At 34.8% G+C, this 20,937-nt stretch overlaps 2 protein-coding genes across 3 annotated transcripts in view; both read left to right on the plus strand.

The window, feature by feature from the left end:
* Positions 1-8,469, plus strand: part of LOC113042563 (cubilin-like) — a 39,928-nt gene extending 31,459 nt beyond the window's left edge. Inside the window, exons 57-66 of the mRNA XM_026201505.1 lie at positions 264-393; positions 1,436-1,653; positions 3,422-3,627; positions 3,719-3,881; positions 3,963-4,171; positions 5,063-5,207; positions 5,291-5,472; positions 6,719-6,884; positions 6,969-7,204; positions 8,093-8,469. Of these exons, the coding sequence (XP_026057290.1) occupies positions 264-393; positions 1,436-1,653; positions 3,422-3,627; positions 3,719-3,881; positions 3,963-4,171; positions 5,063-5,207; positions 5,291-5,472; positions 6,719-6,884; positions 6,969-7,204; positions 8,093-8,200 (1,763 nt within the window). The 3' untranslated portion in view covers positions 8,201-8,469. The remainder of the gene's footprint in view (positions 1-263; positions 394-1,435; positions 1,654-3,421; positions 3,628-3,718; positions 3,882-3,962; positions 4,172-5,062; positions 5,208-5,290; positions 5,473-6,718; positions 6,885-6,968; positions 7,205-8,092) is intronic.
* Positions 8,470-10,262: 1,793 nt separating this feature from the next.
* LOC113042565 (ras suppressor protein 1) overlaps positions 10,263-20,937 on the plus strand; it is a 31,417-nt gene continuing 20,742 nt past the window's right edge. Inside the window, exons 1-6 of one of the 2 annotated variants that reach the window (XM_026201508.1) lie at positions 10,263-10,463; positions 11,746-11,857; positions 12,100-12,150; positions 15,829-15,949; positions 18,323-18,441; positions 20,017-20,099. In XM_026201508.1, the coding sequence (XP_026057293.1) occupies positions 10,446-10,463; positions 11,746-11,857; positions 12,100-12,150; positions 15,829-15,949; positions 18,323-18,441; positions 20,017-20,099 (504 nt within the window). In that variant the 5' untranslated portion in view covers positions 10,263-10,445. Of the gene's footprint in view, positions 10,464-11,457; positions 11,615-11,745; positions 11,858-12,099; positions 12,151-15,828; positions 15,950-18,322; positions 18,442-20,016; positions 20,100-20,937 lie in introns of those variants that run through there. The other variant, XM_026201509.1, reaches the window with a different exon arrangement.

Consider the following 20,937-nt stretch of genomic DNA (forward strand, 5'->3'; position numbering starts at 1 on the left):
AGAATTCCATCGCAACAGATTCCACTAACAAACTCATTCACTGTAAATTGTGCACAATATAAATGCACAGTCAAGTGCTCTATGGGAAGACAGGCCAGATTTCTCAAAGAATAGCTGTCAGCCTCAAGCACACGGGCAAGACATTTTAATACACTTAGGGTTGTTCCTATGAATTTCATCCATACATGTCAGTTTATATGATTACTGTGTATATGTTCCTGTACATCTGTATATTGATATGTTTGTTCATGTGTTTTTAACAGCATGCGGTGGTGTGTTTAATGGTACATCTGGGACAATCAGCAGTCCATCTCATTCTATCACCAACTACCATCACAACATCAACTGCACATACCACATATATGTTCGTGACAACCGTGTCATTGATCTCAAGTGAGTTTGATCCCATTTGAATTTGATTTGAAGAAGTCATATCATTAGGAATCGTTTTATTTAGGTTTCGAAAACAGATTTTTTTTTTTTTTTTTTTTTAAGTTTCAGAACTCAAACTTTCACAAATTTACAGTTCACATTCTAAGCATCGGACAGTGGGTGGACAATGGTCATTAAAATCTTTCGAGCACCCCAAAAATAAAAATTCAGTCAATAATTACTCACCATCATGTCGTTCCACACCTGTGAGTCCTTTGTTCATCTTCGGAACACAAAATATTTTTTTTTAGTGAAAACTGAAAACTTTCTGACCCTGCTAAGACAGAAACGTAACTACCAAGTTCAAGGTCCAGAAATGTAGTAAGGACATTGTTAAAATAGTAAAGATGAACATGGTAGTTACATTACTGTTTATGCAGGGAAAGCTCTCAGATTTCATTAAAAATATCTTAATTTGTGTTCTAAAGATGAATGAAGGTCTTATGAGTTTGGAACAACATGAGGGTGGGTAATTAATGAATTAATTTTCATTTTTGTGTTAACTATCCCTTTAATGAATGCCTACTGTATATATAATCAATGCACCCGGGGCTTTATAAAACCCTATAAAAATCTATTGCTAAGTCTCATGTTCTACAGATTCTTAACTTTCCTACCTATTATCTCATTATGGACCTTCATCCTCCTCACCCACATTCTCTGTGGTCTGAACAGATCCAAATTAGAACAACAATAAAAGTAAAAACCCTTACGAAAAAAACCCCATCATCCATCATGCCCGCTGTGTTCCACCAGAGAGACAGATGCTCAGAGAGAAAAGCATTCTGGTATTGATCATCTGTCTTTCTCTTTGTTCAGTAAACCCCACTGAGATCTTGTATTGATGCCAGACAGGAAACCCGTCACCCGTAATTTGTCCCTAGAGGCTTTCTTTCAGGGAAACCCACCTCTCCCATTAGTGGTATCACTTTCAGAGAAACTAGATTGTTCTGCAATATTTCCATAGTAATCATCAATGGTATATGATTTTTCTGTCTGATAGGTTCAACTCTTTCAGTCTGGAAGCCTCCTCGACCTGCCGCTATGACTATGTGGCGGTGTATGATGGAGAGAACACTCTGGCCCCACTAGTGGGGAAGTTCTGTGGACGTGAACTACCGCCCAACCTCAGATCTTCATCCAAGCACCTATTTCTCGTGTTTGTCACAGACTCATCGGTCGCGGCGGAGGGTTGGAGAGCAACCTACAGCGAGACTTTAGGTAGCGTTTCTCAATCTCAAACACAGGTCTCATACACTCCCTACTGGTCTGTTTGGTACCATGGAGAATCTTTGACATTTATAGAACCTTTCCATTCCATAAAAGGTTCTTTATAGTGGAAAAAAATGGTTCTTTAAATTTTTGAAGAATTCAAATTTCAAATGGTTCCTTTAAGAACCGTTCACTGAAAGCAAACCAGAAACGATTCTTCTTCCTTTTTTCATCATCTTATTCAAAAGATTGTAACCGACATGTTGCTCACAGTTCAAGATGTGCAATACTTTGACCTTGCTCCTTTATGGTTCTCATTTTGGAATAGTGTGAGCAATGTGTGGAGGATTTTAAAGTGAATCACGAAGACAAAGATCTCACTGTGGACTGAACAAAGTGTTCAGGGGTCATAAACAGTGTTCTTTGTAAAAGCTTTGTGCTTTAAAGCGTCTGATGCACCAGTCACTTCAGGATGACCAGGCTCTTTAACATCTGAGTTGTAAACACTTTTGTAGCTCGTCTCTGGGGGTGTTGAGAGAACCGCCCCATCATACAAGCGCCACTGTTGTTCTTTGAGAACAACACAACTCATTCAGACCTGACCCGAAAACAAGACACAAGTTTTTAATTGGCCAGTGCTGTCAAAGAGCCACTAAAGTGCTCCTAATTCTTTTGTAGTGCCCAACTATTTATATGCAAATAAACAAAGTATTTTTAGTTATATACATTTAATTCATTTATTGAATGAAATTTGACTTTACATTATTTAATTTATTTTCCATTAGTTAGTTTTTATTCAAAAAACTATATTATATTAACTTTATTATTATAACATTAACTTTAATTTAAGTGTACTTGTATGTATTTGAACTAATATGACATTAACCAATAATAATAATTTAATATTTGGTTTTAATGACAAATATTTATTTATTATAATATTAACTTCATACAGTATTGACTTTCATGTTAGTTTTTAGTTTTAGTAAATTTTTACTTTTAGGCAGAGACACTTGATTTGACTACATTATTGAATTTATTTAACATGTATAATATATATATATTATAATTAATATTATACATATTTTAATTTAATTATAATTTACATGAATGTAATATTCTCTTCGTATATTATTATTAAATGTAAATAAATGCCGTTATTAATGTTTATATATATTGTAATATTAACATCATATAATATTTAATTAAATGTTAGTGTTTACTCTTAGCTTTGTTTTATTTTTAGTCACACACACACATATATAAACAATTAATTAATTTATTGAATGTAATTTGACTATATTATTTAATTTATTTTACATTCATTTAATTTTTATTATACATATACATAGTATATTGTAAATAGTATACTGTATATATTTATATATATTGTTTTTATGATTATTTTGTATAGATGTATTTGATTTTTTATCTATCTATCTATCTATCTATCTATCTATCTATCTATCTATCTATCTATCTATCTATCTATAAATACACACATGTTATCATGGGGAAGTATGTTCTCATTCAAAGAATATTTGTTTGGAAAAAAGTGTGTATGCTCTGGGAACAAGATGAGTACATTTAATCTGCTTTTTTATTCTTTGAAATAAATCAGCCAATAGTTCATTTGGACAAATTCTACATTAGGCTTTGAATCTAAACTTTTGTGGACTCTGCTGCCTCTTGCAGGTGGTCTCTTGAAAGCACATCCTACAGTTGTCGTACATCTCTCTCACTCTCTTTCTATCTCCTCATCCATGGTTTGCTCCAGGTCCCCAGCAGGGCTGTGGTGGTTATTTGTCTTCCCCCACCGGAACTTTTGGTTCTCCTGATATTGACCTGAATGGTCAGTACGAGCCACGTATGGACTGTATGTGGACCATCGCAGCGGAGGTCAATAAAGGCATTAACCTCACATTCACATCCTTTGAGCTCGAGGGCTACACTGGAGCCGTCTGCAGATATGATTATGTCAAGGTAAAGCTGTCAAATATAATATGACATATTAAAATGCAGCATAATTTCCAACACAGAAGACTCTAAAGACGTGCATCTTCCCCATCTCCAGATCTATGATGGTGACAGTGCTAGTTATCCACTGGTTGGCACATTCTGTGGAGATGTAGTACCTGCCTCCTTCGTCTCGGCCAGTAACTTCCTGACCGTGCACTTCATCTCGGACGGCTCCGTTCAACGCCGTGGCTTCAACGCCACCTACAGAGCAGTGGACAGTAAGATTAAACTTCATGTCTTATTGCTTTTATCACCGCAGGTTTGAATCACTAATTCAAAAATGCTTTTCCATTCTTTAGGTCTTTGCGGTGGAGCATTCAATGCCACAGCATCAGCTCAGACCATCACATCCCCATATTACCCCAACGCATACCCGCCATTCGCCTCTTGCCGCTGGGTGCTGGACGCTCCTTCTCAGGAGGTGGTGAAAGTGTCTGTTCAGCAGTTTCAGCTGGACTCCAGCCAGAGCTGCACCAGCAACTACCTGGAGTTTAAAGACTTTCCTGTGGTGAGACTCAATCAAACGTCCCAACACAGCTTCTCCAAATCACTCAAACAATATAAAGCCTCTCAGGGCACAATGGCTGATCATTTTGGTAGGCTAGTTCACATATTTTTTATTTTTTTATTTTTTTAATCTATTTTACAATGACAGCTTTTTGAAGAGGCTTTGCCAAGTGGATACATTTGATAATGTGGATACATCTGGAGAGCATATTCAGACGAAAACACAAATCTATCTGATTTAATTGTAGACATAGTCTTGTAAATAGTTATTTCTTTATATGTAATATTTATTTTAATGTAATTTATTTTAATGCAGTGGATTTTTATGATTTATTTTATTTTATTTTCAAGTTTTAGCGTTTGTTCCATTATAGTTTTTCATTTCTTTTCGGTTAGTCATTTCAAAGCTTCAGCTTAAACATATAATATTTGTATTTTATTTAATTTCATCTTTATTTTAATTAACAAAATGTATTTCATAGTTTTAGTTAACATCAATAACAATCCTAATTGTCCAAAGATTACACTGGATTGCAGAACAAAGCACTGTCTACATAGCAGTAAAATCTGTTTTATAAAATATTGTGAAAAAAAAAAACATCTAAAACAAATAATAAAATAATTAATATATATATATATATATATATATATATATATATATATATATATATATATATATATATATATATATATATATATATATTAATTATTATATTATTTGTTTTAGATGTACTATTTCATCTCATTTAAATAGTTTTCTTGTATAACTTTCTATCTTTCCACAGCCATTTATCATAAATTAACATGTTCAAGATTAATGATGTTTGCTTTCTTGTTGTATTTTGGCAGCAGAATGTCTTTGCATTTTTTGTTTTTAATTTTTGTCTCTCAGGGAGATTATGGACAGGCTCATAAATTCTGTGGCTCTGACTCACATGTGCCAGATTTCTACAGTTATGGCCGCACCATGCACATCACCTTCAAATCAGATGTCTTCATGACTGGTGATGGATTCAGCCTCACATATCAGGTGGCAGGTGAGTCCTTTCCCTGTGATTACTAGAAGTGTTTTACTCTTGCTGGTGTGGTTATATTATGTCTGAATGTTATGTATCTGCAGGTTGCAGCAGGGTGTATGAACAGGAATACGGTTACCTGAAGAGCCCAGGCTGGCCTGAAATCTATCATAATAATCTTGAATGCAGCATCGTACTGCAGGCCCCTCAGAACAGCGCCATCTCTCTGTTCTTCACCAGCTTTGATGTGGAAAATCATCCTTCCTGCAACTTCGACTATCTTGAGGTAAGTATAAACATACTGAATTGCCTCCAGATTAACAGCAATGTGGGGGAAAAGAGTAAAAACAGCAGAATAGAGAGAGAGTTTTAAGACAAAAACACTGCTTTGAAATATATTTGATTTAATAATGGACATAGTCTGAGTAATAGAAAAAAATATGTATTTTTAAAATTAATTTAAAGTTAAGTTTTGTGTTTTTGTCATTTATATATACATATATTGTATTTTTTTCTTTAAGTTTTAGTTTTTATTCCATTATAGTTTTTTTTTAAAAAATTTTTATTTTAATGCTTTAGTTTAAGCATCTGGTATTTGTATTTTATTTCATTTCAGCTTTAGTTTAAATAACAAAATGTTTTAATTTAATAACCGTTTCAATCCGTTCAAGATTATCTGAAGGTACATAATCCAGTGTAGATTAACAGCAATGAGAACAAAAAATATGAAAACACTTATAGAATGAGAATGCAGTATACTCTAAATACTGCCTACTAAAAAAAAAAAAAAAAATTAATAAAAGAAATGAAACATCTGAAGCAGTAGAATACTACATTGTCACTTGACTTGATCATCTAACATTGTTACTGTAAACTAAAACAAAAACTATAATCATTTTCGTTAACTGAAGTAAAATACTTGAACATTTGAAATGCTCCCCTAGTGAATAAGTAGAATATGAATTAAAATAAGTTTGTGTTGAAGTGCTAAAATGACTAAACTAAGAACTTAAAGAAATCTAAATGAAATTTAAAGAGAAATATTTAAAGAGAAAGAACAAAATCTAAAAAAAATGACATTACTAAACCTTAAACTAAAATTACAATAAAACTGCAAAATTCAAAATATCAATGAATGCTATAATAGCCTGTAAATAAAACTAAATAAAACTAACATAATATTGCCATTACCTTATAACTTTCATGTTTAATTCCGCAAGCTGTGCCCTCTTTGTAATTTTACACAAATGAAATAAAATAGAAAAAATAAATAAAAACTGCCCAAAACAGAACAATTGGTTTAAATTCATTATTAGCTAATATTACTTCAGCTTTACGTCACATTAGGTGCATTATGGGATAGTACCCAGTGCAGTATACGCCTTTGCTGCACATTTGGGCAAATGCAGATCACCTGAGTATTGCATACATACAGCAGAAATAATAGAAGTATGGTAATAACAGTATGGTACTATGTTGTGATGATGATGATGATGTAGCTGTCTAATGTAGGTTTATTTCTGCTGATGTAGGTCAGAAACGGCAGTACTGCCACATCGCCTCTGTTAGGGAAGTACTGTGGAAGCACACTGCCCAATCCTGTCTTCCCAGGAAGCAACCAGCTCTTCATTTATTTCAAGAGTGACTTCACCACATCCCGTAACGGCTTTGAGATCACCTGGACTTCCTCTCCACAGGGTAAACACAAACGCTCGCTTCAGACAGTCCAGCACTGCTAAAGGTTTTATGCCAGTCCTAATTGCGTTTCTTTTGTGTGTCCAGGTTGTGGTGGTGTGTTATATGGAGACCACGGCTCTTTCGCCAGTCCAAACTACCCTGGCACTTACGCCAACGGCACTTCCTGTGAGTGGGGAATCAGGGCTCCTAGCGGCAGGGTGGTGACGGTCACATTCAACCAGATCAGCATTGATGATCCAGGAGACTGTGAGAACAACTTCTTGAAGCTGTATGATGGACCGGATGCTGATTCACCTGCTGTTGGGCCGTACTGTGGAACGGTATGTGTGAAAAAAATATATAAATAGCATTTGTATTACTATATATGACCCTGGACCACAAAAACAGTTATAAGGGTACATTTTTGAAATTGAGATGTATACATCATCTGAAAGCTGAAATAAATAATCTTTTCATTGATGGTTTGTTAGGATCAGACAATATTTGGTCGAGATACTAATTGAAAATCTGGAATCTGTGGGTGCAAAAAAAATCTAAATACTGAGAAAATCGCCTTTAATGAAGTTCTTAGTAATGCATATCACTAATCAAAAATTGGAAATTTACAAAATATCTTAATGAAGCATGATCTATATTTAATATCCTAATGATTTTTGCCATAAAATAAAAATCTATAATTTTGACCATACATATTTTTTACTATTGCTGTTTATGAATTTATAAATGAAAAAATGTATTTAGCAAACACACAAGAAAATTGATTCGTTTTCATTCTATTTCAAATAAGTGCTGTTCTTTTGATCTTTCCATTCATCCGAGAATCCTAAAAATTGTATATCAGTTTCCACATAAATCCAAAGCAACATTGATAATAATAAGAAAAGTTTTTTGAGCAGCAAATCTGCACATTCGAATGATTTCTGAAGGATCATGTGACACTGAAGACTGGAGAAATTATCCTGAAAATGCAGCTTTGCATCACACATATAAATGACATTGAAAATGTATTCAAATAGAAAAGAGTTATTTTAAATCGCAATCATATCTCACAATATTTTACTGTGTATTTGATCAAATAAATACAGCTTTGGTCAGATTCCTTTCAAAAACATGAAATATTCTTACCAGCCAAAAACTTTGCATCAGTAGTGTGTGTATCCTTGAGTTATAGATGGATATGTAATTGTCCTTTGCTTTTTTTTTTGCAGGAGACAAATATCGCCCCTTTCAGAGCTTCTTCAAACCTTGTGTTTGTGAAGTTTTCAGCTCAGTCTGCTGTTCTCCCATCTGGGTTCAGACTCACCTGGAGCAGCTGAGAAGAAATAAAAAAAATTATATATATTCATACATACACACGCACGCACAAACACACAGAAACTTGTGAACACACTTTGCAATCATGTAAACAGTCACATAAATAATTCAATATAAACCATTATTTGTAGATTATTGTGTAAAGAATGAATTTATGTATGTATTTTTAATGCCTTTTTGGAAAATAAAGATGTTTCATGAAGTTCTTGTTTAATGTTCTTAAGTCAGGGCTTTTTTTTGAGGGTCAGTCATAAAATAATTTTGCCAAAAAGATCTGTTTTTGTGGTTTTTCTCTGGATTTTTTTCAATGGAAAAATCTCTTGAAGTGTGAGGGTCTCTTACTACCCAAATCAACATGCATACAAAGTTGTGTTTAGTAAATTTTCACTGTCTGATATCCTTAGCTCTGGTCTTCATCCAAACTGCCTACTCTGATGCGTTATACTTTACACACCTGACCCAGACAGAGGCTACGGTGAAAATAAAGAGATGTTACATTCGGAGGGAGATAAAAGCTGTGTGCAGCAGATCGGACCGTGCTAATGGGTCTGTAGAGGGAGACAGCCTTCAGCTTTCTTCATGCAATGCTTCTATATAGAGAAGCAATCAAACATTTCTTTTTTCAAAAACTCTGCAAAATGCTCCAATCAAAGTCAAAGAAATGTTTGGGAAAAGTGGCCCAGCAGTCTGACCAATAGAGCTTTTGAGACATTACCATCTGTTTTAAAGCCTTTCTCACAATTTTCACAATAATTTTATAATGGTTTTTCCGTAACTGAACAGGGTCAAAGTTCATGAGAAGCTATGAGTAATAAAAATGTGTTGACCTTGGAAACAGTGCAAGAAAAGAGCCTCGGGAGACATTTACTAACGATGCAGTGAAGAATTTATATTTTCTGTCTATAATAATGTAGATAAAAATAAAAGTTGACCAAAAAAATGTGTTTTATATACACACACACACACATATATACATACATATTTATTTATTTAAAAATATAAAAATTGTTTTTTACTTGATTTTAAGACTCAATGTTTGGACCAGTGTTATTTTAGTACTATTATATATATATACATATTATACAGTAGATACTTTTATAGTTTTTATTTATATTTAAATCAGTTTTTATTAGATTTTCCATTTCCATTTTTAGTTTTATGAATTTTGTTGTGTTTTGTCATTTCTATCATTTTTTCTATTCAAGTTTGTATTTTGTATTATTGTTTTATTTCAGTTTGAGTTATTTTAGCAAATCAAGTAGGCTAAAACTAAATTAAAATGAGAAATGTTGCCTTGGCAACTAACAAAAGTACTTGGGTTTTATTATATAATTTTTTATTTTATTTCAAGTAATGATTGTTTCTTTAGTGGTCTGAATTTTAGATTCTGCTTTAAGTAACTACAACTATAACCCTGATTTGGACATATTCCTGACCATTTTATAAAAAAATGTTACATCTGGTTTTACTTATTGTAAATTTATTTTTAATGCAATAACAACATGATATTTCATGGTAAAAATCCATTATGGCAATAAAATGACTGATATTCAATAGTTTAAATAGCATAAATTAACATAAAATTAATCATTTTCAACCAATGTTCTCAGTAAACCTAACAATTGCAAGCCATAAAATCCACATTCATTCCAGACAAAACCAGAGCTCAGATTCAGTGATATGCTGGTGGTCCGCTCTACTCGTGGTACAGTAAGTTCCTCAGGCACATAATTTGAGAACACCTCATAAATCAAACCGCAGAACACATACATACATTCTCAGCGCTCACTTTGGGCAAGTGTAAGTGCTTACAGCTCCTTAATTCTGATAAAACACACCTCCCCGTGCCCTCATGCCATGTCTGACTCTGTCCGATCTCCACTGGCTTCTGACGAAGGGTGTTGGTTAAAGATTTTACAGCATAAACAAACCTTGACCCTGGAATCCAGAACTCCTGCTCTGCAAAGCAAAGTTCAACCATGCTCAAGCATCTGTTGCCACTCACCAAATATAATCGAGCCTATAAATAGAGCCACTGTTTTTCAGTCCCCCATAGAAATGATCAACCCTGCAAGAACCAGACACAGACAGAGAGAGACAGGCAAGGGAAGAACCAAGATCCAGTCTGTGGATGGTCCCACCTGGGACGACAGGAACCCAAGAGAAGAGAGAAGTGTCGCCGTACCTCTGCCCCATGCCAGAAGGAGAAGACCAATTGCTCTTCCACCTTGTACAGACGTCTAAACAATGTGTCTCCCTTGGAAGGTAGGAAATAGCAGGGGATCTGGGTGGCAGACAACAGCAGCCCACACCTGCTGCTGGATTCCCTAATGTCACATTCTATAAATTCATATTGAGGTAAATATAATATTTATATAGTTACATAAATACACACTGGATGTTGGTAGCGCTTGTTGTAAGGTGTTGTTTGTGTATGTTAAAGTACTGTATATAATTAATTATTTTAAAATCATAAAAAAAAAACATAGAGAGGCATAACAACCAGTGATATTTTAGTGTAACTTAGATATTATAATTTTGTTTAACATTTTGAATTACTTTTTATTTTCGTAATCTCCATTTCCAATTTCATTTTAATTTCAGTTAAAGTTTTAGTAATTTGTTGTGTGTTTTTAGTTTTTATAGTTTTAATACGTTAAAAATTATGCTTAAATTTTTTTTAGTAAATTTTCATTTCAGTTTTTGGCTATTTTAGTATTATTTTAGTATTTGGCTATTGTCATTATATTGGAAAGAAAGAAATTTATTTTTGGTGTGAAATATTTTATTTAGAATAATATATGATAGTAATAAACCAATAGGCTATGGTAACAAAATAACTCATATTCAGAACACTGAAGATGGATAAAATAATGTTTGACTAAATTTATAGTATACATATATATTAAATTTTTACCTTGTAGGCGCCTCTACAGTTTCCTATAATATTACAAGTAAATTAGTGTTGTAATCAAACAGGTTTAAAGCTAGTATTTAACCAGAAACAAGTCTAACATTATTTTTGCATTCTCTGAACACATCACTTTGTGGTGGCTGGCAGAATGCTTTTCCACACGTCTCCTCAAAATTTTCATTGATTGGTCGAATGATACGCACTGTTGCAGCGGAGCGCGTTCTGATTGGACAAATCTGTGCCTTTTATCAACGATCCCGACGATTTTCTAGCAGCTAATTGGACAACGGAACATAATTCTGTCTGACGCCCTTTTCCTCGCTCTGGACAACGGAAATTCCCTTTTATGGAAGGAATGCGAGACTTTTACAGACATACTATCAACTTCCGGTTGGGTGTGAGCGACTTTGCTGCTTTAAAAATATCTGGTTTAACTGCCCTGAGGGCTGGGATATTTGTTTTCTGTTTCCCCCGCATGTTAGTGTATTTTCCGTACAGTTAGGTAAATACTGAGCGAGTTCTTTATAGGCCTGTAATGACTGGATTTGAACCAATATTTGAGGCAAAAGTGGGAAGACTCTCCTCATAAGATTCCCTGATTCGGGTCTTGTATTTGCTATTATTTTCTTGCAGAAAATGTCAAAGTCTCTGAAGAAGATAGTGGAGGAGAGTCGGGATAAGAATATACCGGAGGTGGACATGTGTGACAGAGGAATATCAAACCTGCTGGATATTCCTGGACTTTGTGAGTCTGCAGACAGTCAACGGTTACTCTACTAGTTTAAAGTTTTATGTTGTGTCAATGTTAATTAAAGTGTGGGTAATGAATCTTATTTGTTTACACTGACCAGTTGGCTGTTATAGTAAATTGTCTCTATTTACAGTAACTTTATAACTTTGCGGCAGAAGATTGGTGGCGTCGTCACGTTGACGTCATCATGCAATGACATCATCAACTAAACGTGTCATTTTTGTTTTGTTTTGTAGTCACTTTATCCAACATAACCCAACTGGTCCTGAGCCACAACAAGCTGAGTGGTAAGTTCTTCATATCTCAAGAGAAAAGTTTTTTTTGCATTTATTTATTTCTTTTAATTTATTTATACTGCACAGATATATCTACATGCACACTTTATGCAGTATTGAATTGCTTTATTGCATTATATTTAACAATTTTACAATTTTAATAATGTTTGATACTGCAGGTTCATGAGGATTGTTGAAAGAACTTGTAAACTCCACTAGATGGCTGTCTTGCCTTTACTGATCAGTGTTTGTTTGAGTTTATAGCTTGCTCAGTTTAAGTACCGTAGTAAAAAAGAGTGAAGATTAGTAGTTAGTGACATCTGCATTGCAATCTTTAAACAGTCACTTAATTTTTTCCTTTACATATTAGTTTAAAGTTAGTCTGCATAAGTTAAAGTTATTCAGATAGTTATTATTAGGAGAAATATGTTTTTCAGTGTAGTTTGGATCTTGTTTTCCCCTCCCACATAATCTTTTGGGTCCATGTTAACCGCTCTGAGCCATGTTTACGCTCATCTGATTTGTACAGGAAGTGTTTGGTCGGGGATTTGTTTGTTTATGCAGGAAGCTTTTCCCTTAATCTCCACGAAGATCCCGGTGTGATAATGCACATATCTGTCAGGTAGCATCTGTAGTAATGATCAAAGCCTTTTAATACGATTTATAAGATTTGAAGATGAGGAAATTACTAATTCTGTTACAGGTCACACCACTTGAATGTAGCTGGTTTAAACAAGAGAAAAAACACCTTAATGCAGTCCAGAAGCACGAGGTCACCAGCAGAATGCTTCTATTTTGATTTTGTGTTACTACAAACAATATATTTTAATAGTTTATATTATATTATAATATATGATCTTTTTTATCTTATTTTATTCCCCTAAGACTGATTTTTCCTTTGCCACAGTTACCTCTAACTTCTTGATTTTAAATCTTTTGAAAGAAGCATTTTCTACACAGCTATATGTATACTATAAAATAAATATGATATCTATCTATCTATCTATCTATCTATCTATCTATCTATATATATATATATATATATATATATATATATATATATATATATCATAATATTACTTTGTTATTATAGTCTTTTTTAATGTTCAAAGCCTTTTAATACGATTTAAATATGAGGAAATTGTTTCTGCATCGATAGCTGATTTAAATAAAGAGGGAAAAAATTAAACTATGGTTATAAAGTGAGGTCCAAAAGTCTGAAACCACAAAAAAATTAAAACTTTTTTTTTTTTTTTTTTTTTTTTACAAATAAATAGAAATAAATGTGAAGTTAAATATATATTAAGAAATTCATAATATTATAAAAGATATTATGATGTTTAAACTCTAAATTTGATTGATGTGTGTAGTCATGAATATAAATCATAAATATTTCTTCTTAATTTTAAAAATAATAATAAAAAAAAATTAATCCTTTTTTTTTTTTTTTAACACAAATTTTATTCATCTGTTTGTTCATGGACTCCACTCTATAGAAGATAAGAGAGTGTATTATTATTTTTATTTTTTTGTCTATTCCTCGCCACTCTGCATTTTCCCCTTCTCTGTTCCTCTCCGCTCTCTCATCCTGCCTGGTTAAAGAGCAGAGACAGGGAATCTGCCATCTTTTGAACTTTTCAGGGTAGTCAGGAATTACAGTGACATTTGGAAGCCTTTCATTAGTGGCTCATGAGTAAAGCAGGGCTGCTGTTCGGCCGGGGCAGGCAGCAGCTCAGGTAATGAGACCGAGAGGAGAGAGGGCCAAACCTTTCTGCTCTGTATAGCCGTATATTCTTTGTTCTATTACCATCAGCCTTTTCTGCTTGTTTTAAAGCCTCCAATAAGGCACACACACATTTAAAAACAATGTATTTACAACCAGATTTTGTGGATGGAACAACTCTGTGGCGCTTTTGAGCCCAGTCTGTGGTTTAAGATGATAAAGTGTAGATATCTGGTGGAGGCGTGTGTCTTAAGGATGGAGAAGGCAGAACTGAGATCAATCTTGTGTGTCATTTGAGCCCCTTTCACACTGCACGTTGGACCCGCAATATTCCCGTAACATTGCCTGGTCGCCTTCTGTGTGAAAGCAACCACGTCCAGGAATTGATTACCGAATCGAACCCGGGTCGGGCACATAGTAACATTGCGGTAATCGATCCGAAACGAGCGCTGTGTGAACAAAAGCCAGATCTAATTCGGTATCGAAGTGATGACGCGCGTTATCGCGCGACTCTTTTGCCGGCTGTTTTGAAGGAAGATCAACATTCGCGACGAAAACATATGTGCAAACTGTAATGAAGCAGAGATCAGTTAGTTCCTCACTTTCCGCGCTGACGCAGAGATCGTTCTCTTGCTTCAGTGAAAGTATAACGTGCCTAGCGTTGTCGACTCGTACATTACACGTCACGCGCTGATGTCACGTGTCGTTACGGGATCTTCAGGGGTTGTGTATGAAAGCACGCACATATACCGGGTCATCACTGGCAGTGTGAAAGTGCCAAATCTAGCGACCAGGGAACAATTACAGGAACACTTTACCCCTGTATTTGCCGGAATGGCAGTGTGAAAGGGGCTTTGGAAACGAGTACAGGGACCCTGACATGGGGCGAAGGGTTCAGTGTTTTTCAGTGTCTCTTGGTGCATTTACAGTTCCGTTGAGACATCGGGAAACAAATCATATGCTTCCAGTTTTTTTTGGTTTTTTTTTGAGTCCAAAGGTCGAAGAATAGATGCAAAATTGTGAATTGGATGGTCAGACTGAAAAATACTCAGCAAGCAAGGACGCAACAACTTATGACTTTTTTATTTAGAAAAAATTAACATTTTTTAAACACTTTCACTGTTATAGTATTCAAAGTTCCATTCAAATAGTTGCATATAAATGTATTATCAGGCAATTAGTTGCTCATTTGAATGTAGAAATTCATTTATTAATAATTATAAAACAAATGTAATAAGTAGAATTAGTAATCATTTATTTTACCATTTTATTTTACCATTTACTATTAGTTTACAAATGAATTAGTTATTTGTGAATGTTTCATATAAAGTTATACCAATGTTTCTTAGCAAACACATGATCTGAAGAGTGCCGTAAGAGCATGTGCTTTCGTTGTTGTAGTTTTGAATTGTCTGCGTGACGGCTGAATCATTTGTTCCTCCGTGTCTGGGGCGGCGCAGCTCTCGTTGATCTCTCTGGAGGTATTCGTGTCATGCTGTTTGTGTAAACCTCTCCCACCTCTCCTCCTCCGTAATGAGGGGCCATTGATCAGCCAGTAATCGGATAGAGCGCCTGTTCGGCCCATCGATCTCTGTCGACAGCAGAAAGGGGCAGGATGGCCTTGTGGGAGGGGAGGGAGGGGTGCTGCTGATCCGTTATGCTAAGGTTTCCATCATTAAAATGTCAAATTTATCGCTGGGGGAGTGACCCATTATTGAGCCATCAAAGACGGGACGTCTATCCGCTGACTCTCATAATTAGTCGTTAAACCTCGGCAGGTCATCAGAAAACCTTCGGTCTCTGATCACCGGACCTCGTCGCTCGTTTGAGAATGCTTTACCTTGGTGATTAGAATACAGTCAATTGAAATGTTTTGATTGATGAGACTGATGAAAGCGTCAGAACTGAAGTTGTTCTCATTTATTTAGTCATTTATTTACCCTCACTATCTCTCTCTCTCTTTTTAGCTGTGCCTCCAAACATTGCAGACCTGAAGAACTTGGAAGTTTTGAACATGTTCAATAATCAGATTGAGGAGCTTCCAACCCAGATCAGTAGCCTGCAGAAACTTAAACATCTCAACCTTGGGTTAGTCTGATGTCTCATCACTTGTTTTCTCATCTCTTCTCAACATGTTTTGTCTATTTTTCCCTCCTTATTTTTATTTTTATTATTTTCATAATTTGTTTAGTCTCATCTGGTCTCTTCTTATTTCAAATTTTGTCTTTATTTTCTGGATATCTCACGTCTTTGCATCTCTCTTCTCTTCTCTTCTCTTCTCTTCTCTTCTCTTCTCTTCTCTTCTCTTCTCTTCTCTTCTCTTCTCTTCTCTTCTCTTCTCTTTGTTTTGTCTGTTCTGTTCTGTTCTTGTCTATTCTTCTCTCCACTCTTGTCTTTTTTACTTGTCTCAGTTCTTTTGATGTTCATCTTTTTTCACTCCTCCCCTTTTTTGTTTTATTTTGTCTGTTCAGTTCTTGTCGTCTTGTCTTTTTGTCACCTTTCTTCTCTTAGCATCTCTGCATTTTTAAGTTTTTTCTCTTCTCCCCCTTTCCTTCCTCTTGTTTCTTCTCTTATCTCCTCATCTCTTCTGATACTGTTTTGCTCTTCTTGTTGTCTTCTTTACTTTTCCCTTGTTTTGCTTTTTTGCTTCCTCTCGATTTGTCTCTTCTTCCATCTCCTCTCCTTTACCATATTTTTTCACTTTGACAGTATAAGCGTTGCTGTCTTCCTTTGTTCTTCTTCCTCTCTGACTCTCTTCATCCCTGGCCATAAGGTCATTCCCTGGTGTTCGGAGTCCACCTGAGCCCCACCCGAATCCCGAGGGTTCTCCTTTCCCTCTGAGGGCGGAGCTTCTACAATGTCACACAGGATTAAAGCGCGGCACAATCTGCCCCGCGTCTGACGGCGCACATTTTTATCGATTTGCTGTCAGACGCACCATTTCTACACATAATCTTGAAAACATAAGCCGGCTCGTTGTATTCCCGGCCGCTACTCCTGACTCAAATGTGCGGATGTGTGTGTGAGCATGTGGCCGCCCGGTATCCTGATCTCATTTGTCAAAACAATTCCTTTTCTCTGGTAATTGCTTCACAAACATGTGGTGGAATCAATTTGTTTATTTCTTTGAAATCCTTTGCTAAAGTTTCAGAGTCTTCACGGCAAACAAGTGTCATTTGAAAGAAAGAAAAAAAAAGAGATGGAGGACAGACGCTTAAATAAGCAAGAGTTAATCAGCATCTGATTTGGGTGCCCCACTCTCTCTCTTTCTCTCTCTTGCTCTCTCTCTTGTTTTATCTGCGTCGTCGGGCACCTTGAGCACTTCTAATTTCAGATTCCATGTTCTCTGTCGGAAGTTTTCCAGCTAAAATTTAATCTGTTACCTTTCAAGGGCGATTGTGATTTTAACATTTACAGACCAGACACATTTTTAATATTGGTGAACTTGCGGAACGTTAACTTTTTGTTATTTTGTTATTAATAGTGTTGGGTGAATGTATGAGACCATATTGAAAATCTGGGATTCAAATATACAATATTGTTCAAAAGTTTGTATTCATTTTGAATGTCCGAAGGATGCATTTATTTGAACACAAAGACAGTAAAACAGTAATATTGTGAAATATTACCATTTAAAATAACAGTTTTGTATGCAGTTTTCAGCATTACAAAATCCTTCAGAAATCACTCTAATATGTGAATTTGTTGCTAGATAAACCTTTCTTATTATTATCAATACTGAAAACAGTTGCTTTAAAACTTTGTTGATACTGACATTTTTGCAGCATTCTTTTGATGACTATGAAGTTCAAAAGAACAACATTTATTCGATTATAGATTATTGTAATCTTTTTAACATTATAAATGTTTGTACCATGGCCTTGCTACATAAAAGTATTAATTTCTTTAAAAAAAACAAATCATTCTGACACAAAAATTATGAACAGAAGTGTACATGACATAATTTTTTTTTTTTTTAGCTTTAATGAGTGAATGAGTTTCACTCACTAAAACAAAGTGGGACAAACCAAAGAGCAAGACGTTCTTGCATTATTTTCCAGTTCGATTTTTAACTCAAATGGTTATGCTAATAATTTGTAATTAAAATGTTGAATTAAATTAGTAAAATTCTAAATGTAAGCGCATGCTTTCACACTTCCACAATTGATCTCAGACTTTTGGACCCCTTTGTATTTATGTTCTAAATGTGAGTAGATCTGTTGAGCTGGGTTATAAATCTGTGCTGTGTTTGAAATATCAATCATAATCAGTGAGATGGATCTGTGCGGACTGCTTGTCTCTGTCTCATGTCTCTGAGTAAGTCTGCTATGGATTTTCAATGGGTTCCCCGTGTCAAAAACTGACGGGTGTTTTATAAGTGTGTGTCTGTGAGTGGACGTGTGTCTGAATTTGTGTTTGAAGCTGTTGATTTGGTTAAAATGGCGTTTTATTGTTTTGTAGGATGAACAGGTTGAGCACTCTTCCTCGAGGGTTTGGATCTCTTCCGGCGCTGGAGGTTCTGGATCTGACGTACAACAACCTGAACGAGTCCTCACTGCCTGGGAATTTCTTTTACCTCAGTAAGCACACACTAGGCATTACTGGTATAACCTGATATTTTTAATCATTCAAAACTAAAGACAACTTATGGAATGTTTTATACAAATTTTAGCTAGCAATTTTATGGATATCAGCGTGCACAGGTTTTTAATTGAACAGAGTTAAAATTTGATAAAAAAAATGGTCCTGCTTTTGCTTTAGTGACTGGAATATTACCTTTATGACAGCATAAACTTTCTTTTTCAAATTCCTAAAAAATTTTTTTTAATTTACAGAATTACATTGCATTACCGTTTTGGGTTCAATAGGATTTTAAAAGAATCCTTTAAAAGGATTTAAAAAGAATTTGATTGTTTAAAAGAAACAAGCAAAAAGAGACAGGAAATAATTTTATAATGTTACAAAATATTTCTTTTTTTTTTTTAAATAAACGCTGTTCTTTTGAACTTCTAATCATCAAATAATAAAAAAAAGGTATGAATAAGTTGCACTTCCTAGTCTTTTTAATGTTTTTATTAGCATTTTGGTCTGATGAAGCAATATTTATTAGATTATTTCTTTAAGAATTTATTGATTATTAGATATATATAAAAAAACTGAGTGTTGACAAATAGTTTTGGAGATATTAGTTTTTCCTTATTTAAATAAAAGGAAAGTAATTGCCGTTACCAATTTTGTCGTAGTGGGTTTTGTGTCTGTGCTTGATAACTTTTTAGACGGCTGGAAATTGTGACCGCAAATTCACAAATTTTCCACTAATTTCCATTTGTTTATTGTTGTGGGATTATTGATTTCAGATTTACCCACTTAAACAAGAACGAACTGTGGTCGCTTGCATTTCAGGCGCCGGTTCTTTGCCAGAATAAACTGCAATGAGAACCAGACAACCTACTAACAATATGCAAACAAAATAAGCATTACCTTCATCATCTTCATCATTATCATCATATTCCTCATCAGTCCAATCAGCTGGTCCCATCAGAGGACACTGATGAGTAGTGATGGGCTCTAATAACCTGTTATTTTAATGGCAGCCACATAATGAAAGCACCATCTTAACATTAATCAAGGTCTCTGATCTCTAACCACACACACACACACACGCACGCACGCACACTCATACACACCCTCCCAAACCTCCATTTATCACTGCTGTTTGGAGTGGCTGTCATATCAGCTGTGATATTGACTTCTAAAGCAAGTTGAGATGGATATGACTGGCTGTTGCTGTTTATTTAGCCAATCAGAACACTGAAAGGACAGGAAGTTGGTGGGGCTTTTTAAAAATCCCAGTTCCAAATGATCAAAATACATATTAGTTGTGGCTCTATTTTGAATCGTTATTTTACATTTATTTAATTGTTTACTGCTTTAATGTGTTTATCCCATGTGGTGCTCAACTAAACAGTGGGAGTGTGCATTTGATGCTATTGATCTGTTCGATCTGTTGATATTGCATGTGTACTTGAGTCTAATATTGCAGCCATGCTGTATCAATCAGAGATGACCGTTTCTATTGATCAGTGTTTGCAATACTTCTCTCTCTCAAACACACACACACACACACACACACACTCTTCTCTATCTCATTTCAGCCACCCTCCGTGCGCTCTATCTCAGTGACAACGATTTTGAGATTTTGCCCCCAGACATCGGCAAGCTGGCCAAGCTACAGATAGTGAGTAATTTATCTAAATTCCCTCTGAAATCAATTGCTTTTGTGGCGGCGCTCTGTGCCGTGTGTGTTGGATTTATTCTCCACAGCGAGTGTTCGGTATCAGATGCGATGAGAGGTGATTTAGAGGCTGATCTTCAATGCAGGGTCACGGATACATAAAACAGCTGATAATTACAACTTTGAACTTGAAAATAATATTCAACTATTTTGGTTTGGTGTTGCGTTGAAATATAGGTGTAATTACACCCGTGATTTTTAGAATGCAAGTGTTATGAGAAGCTGTCAGTAACCACCGCAAGTTATTTCAACTTGCCCCACAGTCTGTTAAAGCAGTAAAAAAATCACATATATAGTAATGCATTTGCTATGGGACAAGAAATTGCACTAGGAAAGTAAAACAGCAAGACCAAAAAGTTGCACATCTCTGCTTTTACACCCCACAGGTTGCCATGAAGACTTCTAATGTAATGTACAGTGTTTTAATGTAGATGCTGTGTTTGCTTGTTTTTAGAGTTAAAAATATAGAATTGAAGTTATTTTCTATGATTATGAAAACCATGTTGCAATATTAAAAACCCGATGAAACAATATTTGCAAAACATATAGCTTCCACTATGTGACTTTTCTGACCAAAATTGAATATTCAGTGAAATATAATTTAGGGGCTTGATTTTATCCATGTTGAATTTATAAAAATGTAATATTTAAACATTTTTGAAAATATGATTATAAAATGTATTTATTAACTTATGTTAAAATATGTTGTTTTTAGAGTCACATTAATATATAAATCACGCTCTGTTTATCACATATAAATAAATAAGACAAGGGACATTTA

This window comes from Carassius auratus, chromosome 24, assembly GCF_003368295.1.
Source record: "Carassius auratus strain Wakin chromosome 24, ASM336829v1, whole genome shotgun sequence".
Classification (NCBI taxonomy): Eukaryota; Metazoa; Chordata; class Actinopteri; order Cypriniformes; family Cyprinidae; genus Carassius; species Carassius auratus.